We start from the raw sequence: 24,284 nt of genomic DNA, 5'->3' as shown, positions 1-24,284 counted from the left end.
ACTCACTAGTCCAGACCATTTTTCAGATTATTTATGAATATATTGAACGGTACAGATATCTGACCAGATTTATGGGGGAACCCTACTATTTACCTCAATTCACTGTGAAAACTGACCATTTACCCCTACCCTTGGTTACCCATCTTTTAACCAGTTACTGGTCCTGCCTTGAGGGCGGGGGGCTGGACTCGATGACCTCTCGAGGTCCCTTCCAGTCCTATAATTCTATGATTCTATGATCTCTGAGAGGTCCTTCTCTTGTATCTCATGACTGCTTAATTTGCTTAAGAGACTTTGGGGAGGGATCTTGTTCAAGAATATAAAATGAAAACATTTGCTAATTATGTAAAATAAGTAAGTTTGACATTGAAATGTACAATACATGCTGAACATCATGGGCTTGGATCCTACTTCTAGTGAAATCAATGAGAAAGTTCCAATTGACTTTAGTGGGAATGGGATTGGACACTATCAGTAAATAACAGCATATATTTCTCATCCCATTGTTAAGAAATCTGTTCTTCAAAAAAGGGAAATGGAGCATCTGCTATGTTAAAAAACCCTATTCGAAAGCCATTTGAATTGCATTCCATTAGTGATTAAAAGAGCTTTTCATTTATTCAAAGTTTACGTAATTAGAGAAGTATACTGGCTCAATCCTGTTCTTATTTTCACCCCCATGGACTTAGCTGAATGGGTATGTAAAGTGGGAGAATATTTTGCACTCAGAACTTCTCATTTTGTTATAAACATATTTTGCTTTTGTGCTAGTCTCTGCATCTTGTTTTTGTCAACTGTTTTTCTCTTTTATAGGGCTCTTCAGTGTATCCACTCAGCATTATTAAGCTGTTATCTCAAATGAAAATGGGAACATAATCAAAAGGCCAAGAGTATTATTTATCTTAGCGTTGACTCCACATGTCAGAAAATTAAGACAGTGATGAATTACACATTACTGTACAAAATTTTATTATCAGAGACAAAATTCAAATTTGTTCTGCTTAAAATACAGAAGATAAAGCTTCCCATTTAGAAAAATCCATTTAGTTAGTCCTTAGTTAGAATGGAATAAAACTTTCACACTGAATACATATTGGTTCAATATTTATGAAGTAATTTTTACAGGCATATAATAAACACTTTTTCAGTTAAACTGTAACACAACACATATATTTTATTTGGTTAATGCTTTAAATTGTCCAGTGACATTTTGCATTTGCTAATATAGTAATAATGGATCCACTGTCATTCCCAAATCCTAGGACGGTAAGAGAAACAAAAGGGAACAAAAAAACTTGTTAAATTTGACAACTGTAAACTACAATTTAGCCTTGGGAAGCAATTAAGATTTTCCAATATGCAACATTATATGCCATTAAGTAAAAGAGGACTGAAGTCATGCCTTTGGGGCAGTATAAAGAAAATTATTATTTTCAGCACAACACTTAAGTACATACTTAATGTTTAGCATATGGCTAAGTTTCTCCCTTTTCCAAAAATCTCTGATTCAGCAAGGTGCTTAGGTACACTTTAAACATGAAAAGTTCTGATGTGGCTTCATAGCTTGTTTCTTTCATAACAGTAGTTGGTCCAACACAAGATATTACCTTACCTACCTTGTCTTCTAATTTTAAACATGTGAGTAGTCCCAGTGAAATCATTGGGACTGCCTACATGCTTAAGAACCTTTCTGAATCATAGCTTAAAACAATTAAACAGATGCTTAACATTATACATGTGCTACAGTGGTTGGCTGAATTGGGGTGTTCAACTCATACTTTAAGAGATTAATACATGTGCTTAATTGCTTGGCTGAACTGGAACATTTATTTATGAACAGTAATTATAGATATATTTTCAGTGATGATCACCAAGAGCCTTATCATGCAGACTTTAGCTCAGGTGGAGTTTTGCCTAAGCAAGGGGTCCAGGATAAAAATCTGTACATATATATTTTAAATGTACATCTAGAGAGACGGAGAAATCTGATACCATTCAATATTCTTTTCTTTCTTTTAAAATATAAACGGCATTTGAATTATACAAAACATGATCTGATGTGTGAAACAACTGGCAAACTATATGTAAATCAAGAGATTATACATCTTATTTGAGAAAGAATTACATTCAAGAAAAAATATATATTTCAGAATTGATGGAAAATATGCTTTTAAATTACAAAATTTGAATCAGTTTAAAGCAGAGACAGAATTAATAAAATAACTCAACCATTATAATGAGTATAAATAGCTTCAGCACTCTTTCCTTGTACTTGTGATGCTGAAGGAAGTCTCATGTAGAGTCTTTTAGGAAAATAATCTGATTTGTTAGGAAGCCATTAGTTATGTCCGACTTGTATCATCTATGTGTATTTTTTGAACAGTTTTCAGGTAGCATATTTCACATATATGTTTATATTCCGTAAAAGTAGAGAAATCAAGCATCTTCAGCACAATACCTGATGATGTGCAATAATACTTTTGCATTTATGAGGCTACAATGTTCTCACCCACACCAAAGCCTATTGCCCCTTAAGCATAAAAACAACATAGCAAAATCACATGTACATAGATAGTAAAGCTGTCTTTGTAGAGGGCAGTTATGCAGCAGTTACAATGATATTTTAGTAGAAGAGAGATTGATCAGAATTTTTTTTCACCGAGTTTCTGACATCAGGGAACCTGGTTGTTGCTAAAGTCTAGAACTTGCAGAAATTACATAAATAGGGGCCTATGAGAGGGTAGCAGCTACACTCTTTCCAAAACAATATTCTGCAATTCTTAGAACATAATATAAAGCTTTATCATACTGGAATCAGAGTATAGCATTATAACAAAAAGCAACATGAAAAGCAAAAACAAAAGATCAATCAAATATGTGCTATTGAAATATGGCATATATAATTTTCACATGGCTCTCCAAAAAACAATGGGCTAGTTCCGCTGGTTGTGCTCGGTTGTACCACAAAGAGTATGCCAGCCAAAGAGCTGGCTTCATATATGTATATTACCAGTTTGGTTACAGACATATACATAAAATTGCAGAAATTAACAAGGATTTACAAAGATGCCTGGCACAGAGCTGGATGAGCATTTGTTCTTGGGTTGTTTCTATGTTCTAGGGCATATTCTGTAGTCCATTAAAAATTCCTTTACAATAATATCAACGTGAGGCAAATCCTAACAGTGCAATTACTCAATGAAATTTTGAGTAATGGCTGCAGTAGAGCTCCCTAGCTCTTTCTCCATGTGGCTTTGTAGTGCTGCACAAATAATTCCTGCCAGAAGGTTTTTTAACTCTAGGACTGTTACTCTTACGAGTATTTTTTACTGATGTATTGTTACTCTGTATTGCAAATGATGCACAAGCAGCGACAAGACTATTCAAGCACATTAATTAGAACTTGCTTCGCTGTTTATGAAATATATTCTAAGCGTTGCCCACTGGTTGAGGACCATGGATCTGATCCAGTAATCGCTTAATCCAGTAATCCTCATTCAAGCAGGTAGTTTCATTGAAGTCAGTTGTATGGACTGTGGGTTTCACAGCATGAGACCCAGTGCTCAGTTTGTACCAAGGATTGTCAGGGCTGAGCCCAGGTACCTCCAAACTTGGCAGTTCATAGCCCTGGCACTTCTCATCTTACTGTGTCAGTTATGGATGTAAAAAAAATTGTTTGAGTCTCAGCAGCTAATTCCTTGAGCCCCAGCACTTCTACCATTACAAATTAAACACTTATCAGACCCCCGTCTGTGTTTGAATTTCTGGACAATCTCGTGGGTCATATCTTACTTCTTCTGAAGTCAACAGAAAAATTCCAATGGCTCTCAATTCAGAATGCTGACTCAGCCTTCCTTTAAAATAGACTTAATTTGAAAACTTGTCATAATGTTGGGCTCGATTGTACAAGCGCCACTCTGGTGAGTAGCCCTTACATACAGCAGTTTTAGCCTCCTCATTCTTTACAATGGGAGTAACTCATGACAGCAAGTGATACTTGTACAAGTCAAGGTTTCCTTTATTGTATGTAAATATTTCTTTCAAGAAAGTCAGAAAATAATTTATTAACAATTATAGCAATGTATATAATAATTACAGGTTTATGTATTATAACAGAACCACACTGACTTCAGCACACTACAGACTTGCACTGACAAATTGTAATTTTGCCAACGTGTTATAATCCTAATATAAAATCCATGAACTTTCATTGATGTACTTTCTTTCATTTTTGGCATTACAATGCACTTTTACTACCATACATTTGCAGTGGCAACTTTCCAAGGTCTTTGTTAGAAAAAGTTACCTGAAAGTCAATGGCAAATTTTCAACATTTAAAAAATACATTGAAAAAGAAAGGATTTTATATGGGTCTTTGCCAGTATTTTACAATTCAAAATATGTTAAATGTTTCAAGTGAGTTTTGAAGAAGAGACGTTAAAGAAAACTAAGCCCTTTCAACAATTTTGGGCAGTGTTTTCCAAATTAGATTCCTAAAACAAATGGTCCAGATTTTCCCTTGCTGTGCAGACATAAAAATATGTCATGCAAAGCCACAGGAAGATCACAGATTTATAACTCTCAAGGCCAGAAAGGATCACTGTGCTCATCAAGTATGATCTCCTATATATCACAGGCCTTTGAACCACCCCAAAATTATTCCTAGAGTACAGATTTTACAAAAACACTCAATCTCAATTTAAACATTGCTAGTGATGGAAAATCCACCACAATCCTTGGCAAATTGCTCCAGTGGTTGAGTACAAAACTTATTCTGTATTTCCAATCTGATTTTATCTAACATCAAATTTCAGCCATCATTGTAGCCTAAAAGATCATCCAGTAATATACACCTTCTTATGACAATCTCCTCCTAGTTGACAGTGTAAAGAGCTTGCCTGCATCCTAGTGATTCTCAATTGCTTATTGGCCCTTTACAGCTATTGCAGTAGATGGAAGTTAGTGTTGAGCTGTTCTAACTTAATGCACGCAGAATGACCTGGTGTCCAACCAGTTCAGGAGAGCAGTCTCTATACTCTCCAATGTTCACAAGTTGTATGGCTTTGATAATAATTTGGGCTAATATTGAGATATGCTGGGCATTCATCACTAAAGATGGTTGAAAACCAATTCTGTAAAATATGGTCCCTTTTTCTCATGAAGAATCTGGATTTTTTTTTTTACAAACTCTCTTCCCCACATACTGATTTCCATGGGAATAGTCAATGGTCAGCAGATCTGAAAAAAACAAAGCCACTTTTATTTAGATGTTTAAAATATTGGCACCCATATTTGAAAATGCGACTCTTCTTATGTGCAGTAGTCTATGAAAAATAATAATAGCTGCTATGCACCTTACGGGAAACATGTCTGTAGGACTCATGTATATAATGGATTCAACATATATATGTGTGATGCTTTTCTTATTTCTTTCATTCTTTATTACTAAAGGGTTAATTGAATGAATCAGGATCATTGATTTGAAAGAGTTCATTGGCACCAATGGAGGGCACAAAACTCAATGGCATCAAGAATTGTGTGCAACCTCAAAACCTCACAAAATTCACCTTCAATATCTCACAGAGGGCTGGAATTCACACATTTGCACTGAAAGGATCATAATATTTCAGGCATACCTGGCCCCAGTTAATGAAATATTATAGTTCTGCATCAAAACCTTACAGAGCTAATGTTCAGACACTTCCAACAATAACCCAGGGAAACCTTGGTTTAAGAAGAAAAGAGTCATAGAATTCTAGTCTAATCATTCTTAGGAGCCATGCCAGTGGACATGATACCACCAACTATAATGGGCCAAATTCACTACTGATATAAGTTGGTAACTGTACTAGCTTTAGGGAACCTCCAGATTTGCTACTGGAGAGTGTTATAGAAGTAAATAAATTATTGTAGTATCATGGAGTTGAACCTATTTGTGTCTACTGTTGATTTTTTCCTGCATTATCCCTGTAAAGCTATGTCTAGACTGCAGAGTTTTTGTGCAAAAACTTGTGGAGTGTCCACACTTCAAGTTTGTTTTTGCACAACTAAATTGACAGAACGGAGGGGGTTTTGTGCAAGAGTTATTCCTCTTTCTACGAGGAATAAGTCCTTTTTACGCAAGAGCGCCTACGCAAAAATTTGTGTGGGGACAAGGAACTGCTTCTTTTTGCACAAAAAAGCTCTGTTGAAAAAAGCAAAGGTGCTCTGGTGGCCATTCTCTTGAATAGCTATCAGCGCTTTCTTTCGAGAGAGCGTCTGTGCAGTCCGGATGCTCTCTCGTGCAAAAGCACATCTTGCGTAAGAAGCCTGTAGTGTAGACATAGCCTAAGAGATAACCATTGACTATAGAAGAATAAAGAAAGCTGTTCTGTGTTCATACACATATGAAAGGTAGAGGTGAATCTATATGAAATATCTAAATGCTGCTGGTGCTTGAGGGAGTTCAGAATCCAAAGTGCATTATAATTCCCAATTTTGTAGTTAATCCTTCTCATTGCACAGGTTCAAACAAAAAACATGCACTGAAGTTCAGAATGTTCAAAATCTGGATCAAAATCTAAATTTTGCAGCTCAGACACATTTCTAGTTATGGACAGGGGAACAAAAGAGAAAAATAAATGAGTTAAACAGATTTTTTTCCCTAAGAAGAACATTTTATAAGGCTTTCCATGAGGTATCATCTGCTATTTAATACATCACTGTCTGAAACTTAAAAATAAAAGAATCTGGAGACATATCTAAATGCAGGGTTTCTAAGTACTGTAAAAAAATCTACAGTTTTATTTCATTTATGCCATTTAAATGTAAACCTGATTCAATTCAAAACAGAAAAATACAAAATATTTTAAAAATAAACATTAGGGATTTATAATGGAAAGGGCCAACTGGACCTTAACTACAGTAGCAACATAACATCACTATAATTATACAATAATCATATGCAAAACAACAATTGGTATGTACAGTACAAATAACTAGGGCTTGTTATTGGTAGTAGACCAGTCTCTCAATACTGCTAAAACATTAATAAAGCAAACTAAAATGTTAGATTTGCACCCAACATTAGCGTTACTTACTAGAAAATACTATAAACCATTAGAATCCCATATCTAAAAAACAAATAATAAAAACTGCTCTGCATTCTGGAATTCACATATTAAAAGCAAATCACTACTTTGTAACATGTCAGTCTGCCCTTTATTGTAGCCCATTATCATTGAAAAGGTCAGAAACGCCTACATATGTCCCAAATGTACCAAGTTCAAACTGTAGAAACAACCATGTGATCAATGAGAGGCTAGAATGCAATCTGAGATACTCAGGCTACTGGGCACAAAGAGAGAAAGACTCATTTTTACTGAGTTTTCCAAGCCCATTCATGTTCCAGCATTTAGCTTCCTATAGACTCTTGGACCAGCAAAGGTTTGAAGGGACTTTCAATCATATTCTGGCTCTGTTTTGATATGACAGTTCTACGTGGTATTTTGTCATCAACTTAAAAAAAATGCAGATACATACTGGTGTTGAGGCAGAATTTGATCAACCACATTATAACAACTCTTTGCATGTTTCCATCAGAGGATACTGGAGTGCTTGACTAATACTAAGTAAGCCTCACAACATCCCTGTGAGGTAGGTAAAAGATACACAAGGAGAACTTCATTCAACAAAAACATGATAATGTCTAGGAGGAAAACACAGAACCTCGCTAATATTGCATCGCAAATGTTTGGGTCTTATCAGGAGCAAAGAACACCCTTCTATTTTGTAAGGTCACACTATTCAGCAGTGCTGCACTGCTAGCGTTCAGTGGAACAAATGTCTAAACAAGGCTTCGTACACTTGGTCCATGTAAAAAGATGGAATGGGAAGGCAGAGTTCTGCAGCTGCTGAGCTGGTGCTATTCTGCTGCATTAACTCACTGTCGTTGAGTCAGTAGTAGAGCAGGATACTCAGGATGCGGCTATCAGTTCTTGAGGAACAGAGTTCCATGGGAGCAGAAGACTCTTTTCTCTCCTTACAACACTGTGAGCACTCCAATCTGCCAGTTTGCTATGCTGATATTGGCTGGGTCTTTGCGGGGTCCCCACTTGTAACTCATCTGTGAAATACTTGTTGAGGATGAGTTACTACTACTGTGCTGAATTTTGTGAGTTGAACTGCTGTGTAAAAATTTTCCTACTTTGTTTGGTCACAGTCCCCAAACTACAGAGCTGATCTCTCAAGTTGCAGAAGAGCCAGAAACAGTTAAATGGTGAGGGCAGAGATATTAGTGTATATCTGTCTTCACCTATGAACTACCACAAACCACTTCTGGTGATCTTTCTATGGTTTTGCTCTTTCCACATTCGCAGCATGGGAGAATTTTGGGGCCTAAGATGAGAACATCAGTTTTCATTCCCAACAGATGGCATTAATGGTGAGCAATATCATTAAATACTAGCAAATTCACTATATTATAGGACTGGGAAGAAAAATATATTCGGGTTTCAAATTCTAGTATACTTCATGTGAATCACAGGAAAAGTGCAACAGAAATAGAAGAACAGTAGCCATGATAAATATGTATGTTTCACATTAAAGAAAACGTTGGAAAAAATGGTAGGATTGTATTTGAGTGAAAATATTACTCAAATGCAGACACAACCATGGAGTATCTAGGTAAGATAGCTTTACTGGTTAAGTTTGTGTTCATGGATCCAGGTTATTTTCCTCTTTTGCCTATATCCATTTGAATTTGTTGAGTATTTATGACAGCTGTGCATTAGCAGTGGTGTAATTACAACACATGTTAAGTAACACATCCTGAATACCATTGTCTCATAAAATCATTCTGAGGAGGTGGTTTATGGAATCCACCCAAAGAGCTATGCAAAGTTCTCATCATAAACATTGCAGATGTTGATGATTAGAGTTTAAAATGGTTATTTCACTGATCAGCAGTGAATATAATTAACTTACGGAATTAGTGTACTATGTGAGTGGTGTCTCACAATGCATGTACACTTTATTTTAATAAAGAAATGGGGAGACTGCATATATAACAACTGGCAACTCAAAAATGAGTTGGCATCCCTATAATCATAAAGAGACAATCTGAGTGCTGAAACGAGTGGCATTTATCAAATTAGGGTGACATTACATCTCGTGCCACACCTGTGTTTGTAGTCCTACACACTTCCCTCCCCTTTTCTTCATTCCTTCTGTTCATTGCAACACTGATTGTCATAGATAGTCTTTGTGCTTTTGCATAATGCCCATCTTTGATGTAACAGGAACTCACATACAAAACATGGTCATTATAAGTAAGCATGCTGGAATACAGGCAGGGACCATACAACCATGCACAAAATACTCTGAAGTTTTTTCAAACTGACGGTAACATTTACATGCACCATTTAATATCATGTTTGATCATGTACACTGAGGACTGGATTTCACAAGCATTCATGACTGTCTCTTCTTGCAAGAGTTCCTTTACAGTTTTAATAAGAGCCCAGAGCAAGAAAACTCCCTGCAATTCTGAGCTTGTCTTCTCCAGTTCAATGTCAATGCTCTCAGATTTTCATATATTGTACCTCCTCTTGCACAACTTCACATTCAATGGTTAGTTAGACACAGAGATTAGTGTGTTAGAGATTTTCTTAGCCACTGGAATAGTTCTTCTTTATATAACATTTGCCACCGTACATTGGCTCCCACTGTTTCCACAGCTCGAGAAAAAGAGGAGGCAGCTCCTTCTTTGTGGCTCTTTATAAAATTCTTTAGCTGGAAATACAATTTAAAATCAACAATTTAAAATTGAACTGAAGAGAGGAAGACTTTCCGATTCATGTAAACAAGTTAGATATTTAGGACAAAACTCTATGATCACCACTGAAGTAAATGTAGTATCACGTAGAGAGCGATTTACTGCAAAATGCAGTAAGACAGCAGACTATGTCAATTAAGCGTGATGTGCTTGCTTCAAATTGCACTGTAAGATATTGACATGTCAATGCCGGATCACATTAATATCATTTCCTCTTTCTCTCTTGTAGCCCAGCTGCTACACATTGCAGACAGCTGGGCTGCTTTGAAGTTTTACTCCTACTTAAGAAACTAAATTGGGAGGGTTGGAAATGCTCCCAGTTGAGCTTTATAAGCAAAAGTCAAACTGAAGCAGCCCTGCTGCCTCTAAAGAGGGTTGGTTTAATCAAACATTAAAATGGATGTTTAACTCAGCCTTGCAGAACTACTTACTTTACCGCTGTACAGATTGATTATTTAGCGAAGAGAGTGGATCAATTTAAGAAGTTACTGACCATAGCTACAGCGTGAAGAGCCCATCAAAAGCAGTATGTTGCTAATTATTCTCAGATTTTGGACTACTGAAAAAGATTCTTTCTGATACAGAGAAATTTTGGTCTTGAACAACAAACAGAATGGGTAGTAGCAGTGACTTGTATGATAGTCAGATTTGAGTAATAGTAGAATTTGAGTTGCTTTGTTAATGACACTGATGTTCTCTGGATGAGACAAAGATACAGCCGGGTGGTCTGCACTGCATTTAACCTCATGTATCAAATTGTTGATTTTTAGGAGAGGGTGTTAATTAGCCTCCTGGGGTATGTCTACACTACCCTCCTATTTCGAAATAGGAGGGTAATGTAGGCATACCGCACTTGCAAATGAAGCCCGGGATTTGAATTTCCCGGGCTTCATTTGCATAAGCCGGGCGCCGCCATTTTTAAATCCCGTCTGGTTCGAACCCCGTGCCGCGCGGCTACACGCAGCACGAACTAGGTAGTTCGAACTAGGCTTCCTAGTTCAAACTACCTAGTTCGTGCCGTGTGTAGCCACGCGGCACGGGGTTCGAACCAGCCGGGATTTAAAAATGGCGGCGCCCGGCTTATGCAAATGAAGCCCGGGAAATTCAAATCCCGGGCTTCATTTGCAAGTGCGGTATGCCTACATTACCCTCCTATTTCGAAATAGGAAGGTAGACATACCCTTGGTGAGGCTAATGCCATACATTTATTGCATCTTGACCTTAGACTAGCAATTTGTGCACTTGTTTAAAGCGAAAGGATCTGATCCTGCATCTAAGGCACTCACTAGCATTAACAGAATTTACAGAGGGTGCTGAACACCTTCCAGGAGGCGCTCAGCATCTTTGAGGAGCAGACCTTACATTTGCACTCTTTTTTAGGAATATATTTTCATGGCCAGTTTGTTTCAAAGGAGGTGGAGCAGCCTACCCACATTATGGGAATAGGATCCCGGAGTGCAGCATGCTCTGGCACACCGTCTCAACACTGACAACTGGTCTATTGCTCTCAAACGGACGGCTTGGGGGAAGCCAAGTGAGGTTATTCCCTGAGTTCTGAGTCTGCCAAAACTGGAGTGCATAGAAGAGTACAACGTAACCATGCAGGCTGTAACCAGCCTTTGATTAGCCATGATTATATTTCATAGGAAAAATTTATCCATTTGTGATGATACATGGCAGCTGCTAAGCTCACCACCACATTGCCACACAACTTCAGACAGGCAGGGGAAGGCTATAATCAATTGTAAGAGCAGGTTAATTTAGGCAGGATGCACAAAATCACTGAAAGAAAATCAGTCTGGAATGCCAGGATTAGCCGCTATCCCCATATGTAAAGTACTGTTTGTGAAGGATCAGGAGACAGAACATTGACAGTATCCCCTGCTCTTATCACAATACACGGAGGTTTTAACTTTGTCTACAGCATCTACCTAAAAGGGATACAAGAGGCTGGGGTTTAACAGCTTGATCATTGGATGGTAACTCCAGCAGCATAGCACCACCTAGTACTGCACTAGTGTTCCAGTCCTAGTACAGAATTTAAGCCATGATTATCTGTCTGCAAGTCAGAGTGCTGAGAAATAGTTCATGTATATAATATTTCTAAATGGCTAAAAATCTCATTTTTAAGTCACATGCCTGGTTCCCCAGCCATAGGCAGATGACAAGAACAGGAGCACTTCAGCATTAAGACCAGAATAAGTTTAATACTGCCATGCAGCTGAGAAAGAGTTGCCTGCGTTATCTCTTTTGCCCACAGGATCCTTGACAATCTGATTTAACAGCTGCAAAACATTAGCCTCTTGCTGCACGCTAGCAAAATGAGCCCGTGTCACCTGCTAGGCACCAAAAGCTCTTACACGACTGGATCCCACAGTGAGAGAGAACCCCACAGTGACTCATAACCTCCCCATAGCCACTTTTAGTTCCTCTTCAGTTAAAAGATTTCTTAACCCCTATGATCTTCTCAGCTGCCCGCACCTTGCTTTAGACCCCAACTTTAAACGTTTAAATAAATTAAGGCAAAAACAAGTTCAAGCACCATGATGCAGGTAATATTTACCTCATTTAGTTCTTCTTCAGTATTAAGGAATTCTGTGACTCCACTGATAAGTTTGGAATTCATAAATAATGCTTCTCCATATCTGCAAAGGTAGAAAAACACACACATACATCAAGTAAGCCTAAGTACAAGATCATCTGAATGAAAGTACTTGATTACACAGATTTCCATTAATGGATTATACCCATCTCAAAATCACCTCAGTCAGTATAGATTACAAAGGCAAGAGGAAGAAGAGGGAAAGGACAGTTTTATCCTTGTAGCTCAAGCCTTAAAACATATTTTTTTAGTTGTGTGTTCTTTTTTCCAATTGTCCTTACTGTCTCATTTACATAACTAGTATCCATTGCATGGATGAGCTGCATCTGGTTGTCTCCTTCCAGTACTTAAAGGCTTGTGTACATATGAGAGTTGATTTGTACTAAGGTAGTGCACTTAAAGTGGAATCACTGTTGCTGATTCACTCTACCTTAATCTACATTAACTTCCTTGTATAATCCTGCAACTGAAAAAACATGGGAATGATGACATCTCCAAAAGAAGTAACCTGACAATAAAAATACAAAGCCTTATATGATTGATGTTTAAAGCCAAATGTGCATCTTGCTATTGTTGCTGAATATATTTTATTTCACTGAAATGCTGTTCCAGTCACTTACTTTGAAAGTGGTCACATTGACTCACTCCACTTGCTTGTCTGAAGTTTCTAGTATGCCCAATTTTAAAAAAAAATACATCTAGTCTACATCTGTTAGGCTAAAGATAAACCAAGTAAAAGGATGGCTTCTGAGTTTCTGCATTACACCTAGAAATGTTTCTCTAAATCTCTGCTTTGTGGAGTTGCATTCTAAGAGTAGCCAAGCAGCATTTTTTCAGGATTCGCATCCGTCAACATAGCAACAGCTATCTGATGAAAGCTACAGAGAATTTGTCCTTAAAACAACACCTAATTTATCTTCCTCCCTCTGGGCATAACTGTATTAAAGATAGAGAGAAACCAATTCTGCCCTCGGATATGCACACGCATTTGGAGTTCTCTGAGGGCAGAACTAGACTCACACATTTGCTTTTTCCAGTGAGATTTGGAGAACCAATTCATACTTGAAACTGAAATGTTCTAGCATACCCACAGCTTTCTTTTCTGTTCACATCAACCTTATACTAAAAATAATTATGCTGAAACTTTTAGGTAGTAAAAGCCAGAGAGTCTTTTTAAAATGAAAGTTTTATTTAAATATATGTACAATTCTAAAAAGAGAACTTTTGTTTTGGAAAAGTTTCTATTTTTGAGGAGTTAGTTCCTTTGCTTATTAACTGGAACTTCTGTGTAAGGAACAGTGTTTCAGGTAACAACATTCCTACTCCCTGTTCACTAATAACTGAATTATTCATGAATATTTCAGTAAGCACTTCTCTTTTTCCAAAGCTTCAGTCACACTTACACACCCAAACATTCACAGGCAAATGCTTCCTCTGGGAAGACATATGGATTTCAAGAACCTTTCAGCATGTATAGGCTTTCAAACAAATAGTCCATTATTATTTCACAACTCATGACTGACTGCTTGGAAAACTGGAAGCTTCTCTGGATGGGGCCTTTCGACAAGGTTACTAGTCCACTTCACAGAAGTGAGCTCATGAAAAGAATTGCCGGGATTTTATTTTTCAAGCAGCCTTCACTGTGTCCACAGTGTAGACAAGAAGTAGTAAAATTAATCTTTTCCTTGAAAATTATGCCTTAAGAATTATTGCACTGTTTGCTATCTTGCTCTTTCAACTACTGACCTTGACAAACTGTCAGATAAAACAGTAATGGCATAACAGAACCAGCAAACCAGTGTTTCTGCATCACAGAAGCACGTCATCTAGGAATGATGAGAGTCTACTCCTGCTCATTTATTTACAGTGCCTGATTTTCCAGTACCTTGCAGCTTTTCTAGCTATTTCACCTGTGGAAAGTGGGCATAGAATACTACCAGGTTTGGCTAGTACTGTAGTATTTCCAGCCTACTTTGGACAGATATAAATGAAATTAGAAAGCAGAGAGAATCAGGCCCATGGTCAGGAATATAGAGATTGCTATTTTCAGATGTTGGGTAAAATTGTCAAAACAAAGGGTCCTGAGCACCATTTCCTAAATTGAATTGGGAATTCAGGGGCCTAACTTCCCTTCATTTTTAGTGAGACTTCGGTTAGGCTCTTCGATACCTATATCACTTTTGAAAACAGAATTTAAGTACTTTTGATAATTTTACTCACTGGTTAAGGGGTGTGATAAATATACTTTAAAATGTCACTAAAGAATTACATTTTGGTGCTGTTGTTTCATCAAAATGACATACTAATAGAAAAATCAGTTTTAGCATCATTTAATTGTCCTCAGATACCTCATATTACTATACTGAATTACTAAGTATTTTATAATAAAGTCCATGGAAAATACCATAGAGCTGATCATTGTATTAAATTAATGTTTCCTTGTGAATTATTAAAATATTTAGTAAACTGACATATCTAGTAATACTAAAATAAAGACTGTGAAAAAGTTTATCATGGGACCGTATGTTGTCTTGATTAAAAGTCTTCAATGAAATGTTGCACAACCCATTGTACATTTGAACTCACATTTTTAAAAGGTCCCAGTCCCACAAAAATTTAAGATCACTATCATACATTCCTCCATCAGTGTTTGATTCTGACTGTTTTATGGCATATTTTTATGATGCTTTAAACAATTTTTCATGAAAGGTTTTAATTGCCTGTTATAAAATTTATGTACATGATACGCTGGAGTTATTTCAGTCTATCAGGAGTATGCAATAAGAGCTCTGTGGGGTGAACTCTAGTGAATCTACCGCAAACTGGCCTGCCACACTGTCCATGTGCACCCTGCTAACACATATTCCCAGTTCTCTAAAGTGCTTTAATCTCATCCTATTTCAAAGATGACTAGATCAAGGTGAATTAATAAACAAGGACAGTCTGAATTTGCATGCACAGTACAAAGTAGAGTCATACCCCCGAATTGCTGCAAAATAAATGTTGTGTGGATAAGCCCTAATTTGTATTTGGGGATCAGTACAGTATTGGTTAGCCACAAGATTGCTGTAGCACAGTGATTCTCAAAATTTAACAACCCAAAGGCCCCATTTGTATTTAAACATTTTCAGGGACCCCTGTCCTGCTGCTTCTTTGAAGCCCCACTCCTTCTCCGAGACCCCCATCCCCCATTTGCTCCATCCCTCCTCCCTCTGCCATGCATTCTCTTCAACTCTCACTCATTTTATTCAAGGTAGGTAGGAAGCCTGCCTTAGTCCCATGATGGGGAGGAGTTGAGGAGGGAGGGAGGAGGAGAAGTTGATCAGCGGGGTCCACAGATCCCCTGAAGTTCTGTCATAGACTCCTAGGTGTCCATAGACCCCATGGACAAAGGAGACGTGAGTCAAGAACAGGACTTTTTTGTCACTTCTCATCAAAAGGGAGATAATGCAATCCCCTGCTACACAAGTGCATTCTGAGACTAAATTCCTTACTGCTTAAAATGCACCTGGGTACCACAGTGATGGGTTTCACAGCAAAAAAATAACTTGGGTGTACGCTTTAAAAAGCTTGCTCCTGGACTAAATATCTCCAAAATCGAATTTCTTCTCAAAGGCAATTTTCCCAGCTGAACTGCACTGCCATAAAATCTTCTAGACCCTCCCCCAATCTTAACCAAAGTATCATGGACGGCAAACAGAAGGCCATATTTTACACTCTTGGAAAGCTTTACCAACATGGAGTTTCCAACAAATCCTCATATTGATAGGGGGGGTGGTTATGGTGGGTTGACCATCCAAGATGCAGACATGAGGTGTGGGCTCTTTTACCCTCATTATGTCCAATGATCTGGAGTGAAATCCTGCTAGTCTTGGGGATATCCAAAAAGAACCAAGAGTATCTCCAATCACTTCTTTATCTGCCTCCAGATCAAAATTCCCCTCAGGTGAGTTTTGGGAGCATGGATGGGAATTCGAAGTATGATAATGTTACAAGAGTCCAAATTATATTACACTGGAACCAGCTACAGTCATGGAGCACAGCACACCATAGAAAGAAGCTTTCCAAAAGTCTTTTCTCCTTCTTGGCCAGGTATGTCTCCACCCAAAAGGCTGGCCCTTCAAACAAATGAAGACTGTGTGTAAGGTCATCATTAAGCTGGAGGGAAGGGAAATGATGTTCCATTGTACTGAACACCCCTCCATTCCATAAACATTGGAACATTTCAAAAAGGTTCTCCCCCCAGTCCTGCTTGCCTAGTCTGCAGCAAACTTTTCAGTTATATCTAACTCAGGCAAAGCTCCCAGTGAGAGATTTTTTGACTAAGTAAGAACAGGACTGTTGGATTTGGCATACATATTGAACATATCATCACAAAGACAATAAATTAATGGTCAAATTTATATATATGACTATATGATACATCTATGAATAGCTTTATATCATATAATATATATACATACATTTCACATACATCCATGCATTAGATAGATAGATAGATAGATAGATAGATAGATAGATAGATAGATAGATAGATAGATAGATAGATAGATAGATAGATAGATAGATACGCAAAATAAGACACTACAAATAACTATTATCTATACCTGGCATTTAATATTTTCCATTTTTCTCTGAAAAACTTCCAAGCAAGATCCCTGCCATGTGGATTTCGAGCTACGTGGATTATGACATCAATTGCATCTTGATCCAGGACAACTTCTGAATTGAGAGACAGGTTCAGAAGCCTTTAGGAGTGAATAAAGGGGGGAAAACTGTTTAGTTGTTACCAATAAGACCCAGAACACTTGTCATCTAATAATGAAAGAGCAAAGACCAGAAATTGCTAAAAGATTTATTTAAATTCACAGGAGAGCGCTGAATTTTATTTGTGAAATTCCAAAGAACACACACACTTTTTAAATAAAAAATATCTTCCATCCTGCAACTGGATTGAGAGCTCTCTAAAAGTAGGAAGATTTTAAGCATAATTGCAGGTGAGTGGAATATGTTAGCAAAAGCTGAGATCATGTGAAATGCTCCGTATGTACTTTTAAGAACTCTACACTCAGACCATCTTGATCAAAAAGTTTGCTAAGTGAACCTGGCCCTGTTTATGGTTTGGAAATAAAATCATGAAAAATTCATACATTTGCAAGGGACTAAATACAAAACTATATGATACTCTAACTAGAAAGTAATTTTATGCTGTAAAAACAGGGTGTCTCATTTACAGATAAATGCTAAGATGGGGACGCAATATAATTACTGAACCAGTTATCCATGACAAAGAATCAGAAACACATAAATAGATATTTCCACCTGTTTAACAAGTTTCTATCATCACTGCAAGTTAAGGCTTCTAACAATATTTTCTTCTCAGATACGGCTATGGTAGAATGGAATTTCATCCAAATGAACTCCCATACATCTTCATCCATCAATGAAACTCCTGTACAGTAAACGACATCTCTGACGTTTAGTGGGATTCTAAAAAAGCAACCCATAGAGCATTGTATTATTAAGCAGCTTCAGAGTAATGAAAAGGGATACAGGACATTGCTACTTTAATTCCTATAAGACTAAAAAAATAAAATAAAACATTTAGAAACTTTTGGTGTATTACACTTATCTTCACAGTTTTTCCTTCACCGATAACTTTCAAAACTGGATATTGAATTAGAAAAATTTCTGGTAGCACAGCATGCACCTGGAATACCTTTTCTGATACCACCCATCACAACTCCAAAGGTGTATAAAATTGTAGTTCTATAACTTCCTAACTCACAAACGTCCCACTTTAACTATGAGGGCACATACATTAGCTTTATAACTTAGCACGTGCTTATACAAATTCCTAGATAACAAAGCCAGAAAGGACAGCTCACTCAGACAGCTCTCCTGTGTATCACAGGCCATAGAACTTCCCTGAAGTAACTAAAGCATATCTTTTAGACCAACATCCAAGATGTATTTACAAATTGCCAGTGCTGGAGAATCCATTACAGCTCTTGGTAAGTTGTTACAATGGTTAGCTTGCCTTCCCTGTTAAAAATATTTGCCTTTCTTCTGGTCTCAATATGACTAGCTTAAACTTCCAGCCATCAGATCTTCTGACACTTTTGTCTGCTAGATTGGAGAGGCCATTAGTAAATATTTGAGCCCTATGTAAATGTTTACAGACTCACCTCTTGAACTTCTCTTTCTTAAGCTAAGTAGATTGACCTCTTGGACTCTATCACTGTAAGGCATATTTTCCTAATCTTTAATCATTCATGTGGCTCTTCTTTCAATCCTTCCTAATTTATTAACATCCTTTTTGAACTGTACAGATCTGAACTATACACAGTATTCCAGCAGCTGTCCTGCCACCGCCAGCATAGACAAATATATTCCAACTCAAGATTCATTTGTTTATACATCCAAGGATTGTATTAGGCCTTTTTACCATGCCATTGCATTGAGAACTCATGTTCAGCTAATTGTACACCACAGCCTCCAAATCTTTTTCATAGTCACTGCTTCCCAGGATAGAGTTCCCCACCCTGAAGTATGGCCCATGTTCTTTGTTCCCACATGTACACCTTCAGATTTTGTCATATAAAAATGCATACTGTTTGCTAGCCAAGTGATCCAGATTGCTTTATGCAACTGACCTGTTCTCTTTATTATTTACTTCTCTTCTTCTGATTTTTGTTTCATTTGCAAATTTATCAGTGATGATTTTATGTTTTCTTCCAGGTCATCATTTAAAATGTTAAACAGCTTTAAAAGGGTCAGTTTTAATAGGACAAAGAACTGATCCCTATAGGACCCACTCACTCGATGACTGCCTATTTACAATTACACTTTGAGACCTAACTATTAGCCAGCCAGCTTTCAATCCATTTATGTATGTCATGTTGTCCATTTTATATTTTTCTAGTTTTTAATCAAAATACATGAAGTTGCCTAACAGAAGTTTAAGTATATTAAATAGACACTATTACGACATATGATCTCACCAAAACGAGTATTAAATTAGTCTGATGTCATCTTTTTTCAATACACCCATATTGATTGGCATTATTACATTACCCTCTGGACCATCTGATTTTAAAATGTCAGATTTTGATAGTTGCTGTTTTATATTCTCCTGAATGTGGAATGGAAAGAGAGCATTCCAATATGATATAACTACCTTTTTTCCCAAATTCAGTAGAGAATTCTTATTAAACACTTCTGCCTTTGTTGCATTATTATTGATAATTCTGATTATCAATTTATTAATCAACCATTGCCGGATTCTTTTGGTTTCTAATACACTTAAAAACTCCTTCTTCTTGTCCATAACTTTGCTGGCCATCAAGTTCTGTTTGTGTTCCTTTGCTTTTCTTATCAGAAGATATAATTTTCCCCTTTTCCCCATTTTTTATAGCTGCATTCACTGACCCTTTATAATAGGTTGGCTTTTGAATCTAATATAGTCTTATTCCTGGATTTTTTTGGGGGGGAGAAGACAGCTAGTAAAGTGTTCTTCCACAATTCCCAATTATCATTTATATTTTACTGATTAAATTCTTTCTTCTGATTATTTCACTTATTATTATTTTCTGTTTATGAAACTGACCCTTTTAAAGCACCAAGCAGGGCTTAAATTCAGCAGCTCACCTGTAACTATTTTCAGACCTATGGAAACCCCGTCATCTCCCACAAAGCAGTCATCCCTTCATCTGCCATTGGGCTAAAGCTCCAAAAGCCCTGATGCCTGTTGCAGAGTTAAAAGCCTGAGCCCCAGCATATATCGTAGAGCTGAAGTCATGATCCCAGACGCTTCCCATCCTCTATTGCAAAGCTGAAGCTCCAAGCCTGGTACTTCCTCTCTTACTGGGCAGAAGCCAGAGCTCTAATGCCCCTCTTGGACACGCCCCGAACCATGTGTCCTGCAGCTGAAGCCCAGAGACCCAAATGGGTAGGGTGTGGGGGGCTCCAGGATATAATCTCTGAGATTTTAAGGCCTGCTACCAAGTATATATTCCATTGATTTGGACTTTATTCTGTTCACATATTATAAATGTGATTAAAGCCATAGTCACTTGTATCTAAGTTACCATATTTTTTTAGAAGCTCCAGGGGGTAGCTAAGTTTAGTTCCCCTTTTATCTGTGAACACAAGATCTAATATGGAACTTTCCCATGTTGCCTGTGATACTATTTTGAGTTAGGAAATGTCAGCTATAACACACAGAAACCCCAAGGAAGTTTTAGTACTTGTAGCATGAGACCTCCGGCATATATTATTCAAATTGAAATCTCCTATGATCACACAACTTTTTTCCCAATGCATTATATACAGGTTTATAAGGAGCCAGTTATGTTCCCTCGAGTGATCTGGTGATCTGCTGCAGACATCATCTAATATCTCATCTTGTACTTTATCTATTAAGACACTGATCCATACATATTCAAGATGATTTTCTTCTGTTATGGTGCTTTGTAGGTAAGCAGCTGGTATGATGCCATCTGATAAACATTGTCTTATAGTGATATTGCTGAGAGAAAAGTAAATACAGGAAGGCTCACCTAACTGATCAGCATGCCAATGGGTAAATCAGATATATAACAAAGACAGCTCAGATAATTTAAGCTCAGGGCATCAATTACTGAACAGTCTCTCAAGGCCAAATTCACAACCTGGTGCTGCAGTTACATTGATACAAACAACATACATTGGCATCTGAGTTTGACTCAGACTTCATTTCTGAAGCATGCTTATGAAGTGCAACATTTTTTACTGAAGAATATTCTGATGGATAAAAGTAGAAACTTCTCATAACTATACACATAAGAATTGCTGAATATTTCATTCCATATTGTTGAAATTTCTACCAAAAATGTAATTTTTCCAGTGACTATTGGCGGAGCTAAAAGATCTCTGGTGAAGCACACTGCTATAGCCATTTAGAATTTGAAAAGAGATTGTGATTATGGCTATTGTCAAATGAATATCTGACTTACAGTATCATGATATTGGAAGACTGAGTGAATTTCTTTGTAAATTGTGTTAGAGTTTACACTACTGCAAAAGTTACAGTGATGGTCACATTGAGATACACTCAGTAAAAGCCCGTGTTTTTCCAGCTACTTAGAACATTAGAGAATTTGGGGGGTGGCTGAAGCTTTCTATTCTGATCCTCAACTCCATGATGAGTTTTATTGTAATGTTTCAATAAAATCTCTTTCGTCATGTTCCAGTGATTGGAAACTGAAAACAATATGTTTTTTCAATATTTTAAGGATTATAAAGCTCATCAGTGCTACAAGAAAAGAAGGGGGAAAGCCTTCAAACCATATATTGACCACTGAGACAAAACATTGCAACTCTAAAGGGTTAAGAGAGGTCCCAACAGAATTATGTCTTAGCCTATGATAGTTCCCCTATATGGTTACAGAAACATGTCTTATCTACATAACCAACTAACCACTGTGTAAAAACCCTGACATCCCTAACAATTACAATCTCTTATTTGCATGGTTGTATTACAGCACAGGCAAGTCCTAAACGTGTCACTGAGACAGACACAGAACAAACCTCTAATTCTCCCCACCACCACCAACAAACAAAAACATCAAATTCAGACTCTCGTCCTGGTGTTGCTGTTTTCCTTCACCCATCACTTTAAAACCGTCTGATGCCCCAATAAGCATTGCCCAGCCTACACAAGTGATTCCTTGGTTCCTAATACTGGTGGAGATACATCAGTGCTAGACTAGGAGCAGGAAGAATACTTCGACTTTTTAATGTAGATAAGACCTTTCTTGCTGCCTCTAGACAAAGTTTCTAACTGTAAAGATCCTTCAATGCTGGAATAGGCTTTCCACTGAGGTTCTGGAATCTCTTTCATAGTAGGTTTCTTAGAACAGACTGGACAAATACCTGTCTGAGATTGTTTAGGTATATTTGTCTCTGCCTCAATATGGGGACCTGGACTAGATGAACTCTCAAGGTCTCTATCATAAGAACATAAGATGAATAGAAGAATATAAGATGGCCATACTGGGTCAGACCAAAGGTCCATCCAGCCCAGTACCTTGTCTGCCGACAGTGGCCAATGCCAGGTGTCCCAGAGGGAGTGAACAGAACAGGTAATGATCAAGCCATCTCTCTCCTGCCATCCATCTCCACCCTCTGACAAACAGGAGCTAGGGACACCATTCCTTACCCATACTGGCTAATAACCATTAATGGGCTTAACCTCCATAAATGTATCAAGTTCTCTTTTCAACCCTGTTATAGTCCTAGCCTTCACAACCTCCTCAGGCAAGGAGTTCCACAGATTGACTATGCACTTTGTGAAGAAGAACTTCCTTTTATTTGTTTTATACCTGCTACCCATTAATTTCATTTGGTGGCCCCTAGTTCTTGTATTATGGGAACAAATAAATAACTCTTCCTTATTCAGTTCCTCCACACCACTCGTGATTTTATATACCTCTATCATATCTCCCCCTTAGTCTTCTCTTTTCCAAGCTGAAAAGTCCTAGTCTCTTTAATCTCTCTTCATATGGGAGCTGTTCCAAATCCCTAATCATTTTAGTTGCCCTTCTCTGAACCTTTTCTAATGCCAGTATATCTTTTTTGAGATGAGGAAACCACATCTGTACGCAGTATTCAAGATGTGGGCATACCATGGATTTATATAAGGGCAATAAGATATTCTCTGTCCTATTCTCTATCCCTTTTTTAATGATTCCTAACATCCTGTTTGCTTTTTTGACTGCCGCTGCACACTGCATGGACGTCTTCAGAGAACTATCCATGATGAATCCAAGATCTCTTTCCTGATTAATTGTAGCTAAATTAGCCCCTATCATATTATATGTATAGTTGGGGTTATTTTTTCCAATGTGCATTACTTTACATTTATTCACATTAAATTTCATTTGCCATTTAGTTGCCCATTTACTTCGTTTTGTGAGATCTTTTGGAAATTCTTCACAGTCTGCTTTGGTCTTAACTACCTTGAGCAGTTTAGTATCATCTGCAAACTTTGCCACCTCACTATTTACCCCCTTCTCCAGATCATTTATGAATCAGTTGAATAGGATTGGTCCTAGGACTGACCCTTGGGGAATACCACTAGTTACCCCTCTCCATTCTGAAAATTTACCATTTATTCCTACCTTTTGTTTCCTGTCTTTTAATCAGTTCTCAGTCCATGAAAAGATCTTCCTTCTTATCCCATGACAACTTAATGTACCAGCTCTACATTTCTATGATTCTGATTCCTAAGTAGTGACAGAAAAAGTGTGAACTCATCACTTCTACCAGACCATTCAATTCAGTAAGTTTTAAACGTTATTCTCCAAACCTTGTTCATGTCAGGGAGGTATACATGTAGGGTGAGATTTTCAAAAGCATTTAACTGAGACAGAGGCACGAGTTCTATTAAATGTGAATGAAATCTATAGTTTTAATTCACCCTAAAACCAAATTGGGATGTTTCAAATGCTAACAGGTGCAGGCAGCTTATATCTCTCTTCTTCCTTTTTTTTTTTTTTCCAATAAGAACCCACAGAAGGAAAGTAAATTAAAAAACCCTCTATTAATGTTACATTAAATTTACATATCTAATATCAAGAAATCAGGAAATATTAAAATATGCTGATTTACATTAACAGAGGAATCATATATATAGTAGCCCAGTGTCTGTGAGTCTGTAAAGCCGAAATGCTGACTGTTCCCTCTGGGGGGCGCTGTTGCCTAAAATGCTGGCTGTTCCCTCTGGGCGGCCTGTGTTGCATGGGGAGTGTGGGGCCCAAACAGTCACTTGCTCCCTTGTGGCGGCCTGGCTGAGTGGTGCGGAAGTCAGGCGAGCGCCACAGTGGG

General features: G+C 37.6%; 1 protein-coding gene across 2 annotated transcripts in view; it reads right to left on the bottom strand.

Moving 5' to 3' along the window:
* Positions 1-970: 970 nt before the first annotated feature.
* Positions 971-24,284, bottom strand: part of TRHDE (thyrotropin releasing hormone degrading enzyme) — a 347,541-nt gene continuing 324,227 nt past the window's right edge. For both annotated transcript variants that reach the window (XM_075931938.1, XM_075931934.1), the window contains 4 exons: positions 17,739-17,906; positions 17,024-17,164; positions 12,378-12,459; positions 971-9,771 (listed from right to left, as the gene is read on the bottom strand). In XM_075931938.1, the coding sequence (XP_075788053.1) occupies positions 9,628-9,771; positions 12,378-12,459; positions 17,024-17,164; positions 17,739-17,906 (535 nt within the window). In that variant the 3' untranslated portion in view covers positions 971-9,627. The remainder of the gene's footprint in view (positions 9,772-12,377; positions 12,460-17,023; positions 17,165-17,738; positions 17,907-24,284) is intronic.

Source organism: Pelodiscus sinensis, chromosome 1, assembly GCF_049634645.1.
Source record: "Pelodiscus sinensis isolate JC-2024 chromosome 1, ASM4963464v1, whole genome shotgun sequence".
In the NCBI taxonomy this organism is placed as follows: domain Eukaryota; kingdom Metazoa; phylum Chordata; order Testudines; family Trionychidae; genus Pelodiscus; species Pelodiscus sinensis.
The sequence above is the reverse complement of the archived record's forward strand: the minus strand, read 5'-3'. Positions and strand labels throughout refer to the sequence as shown.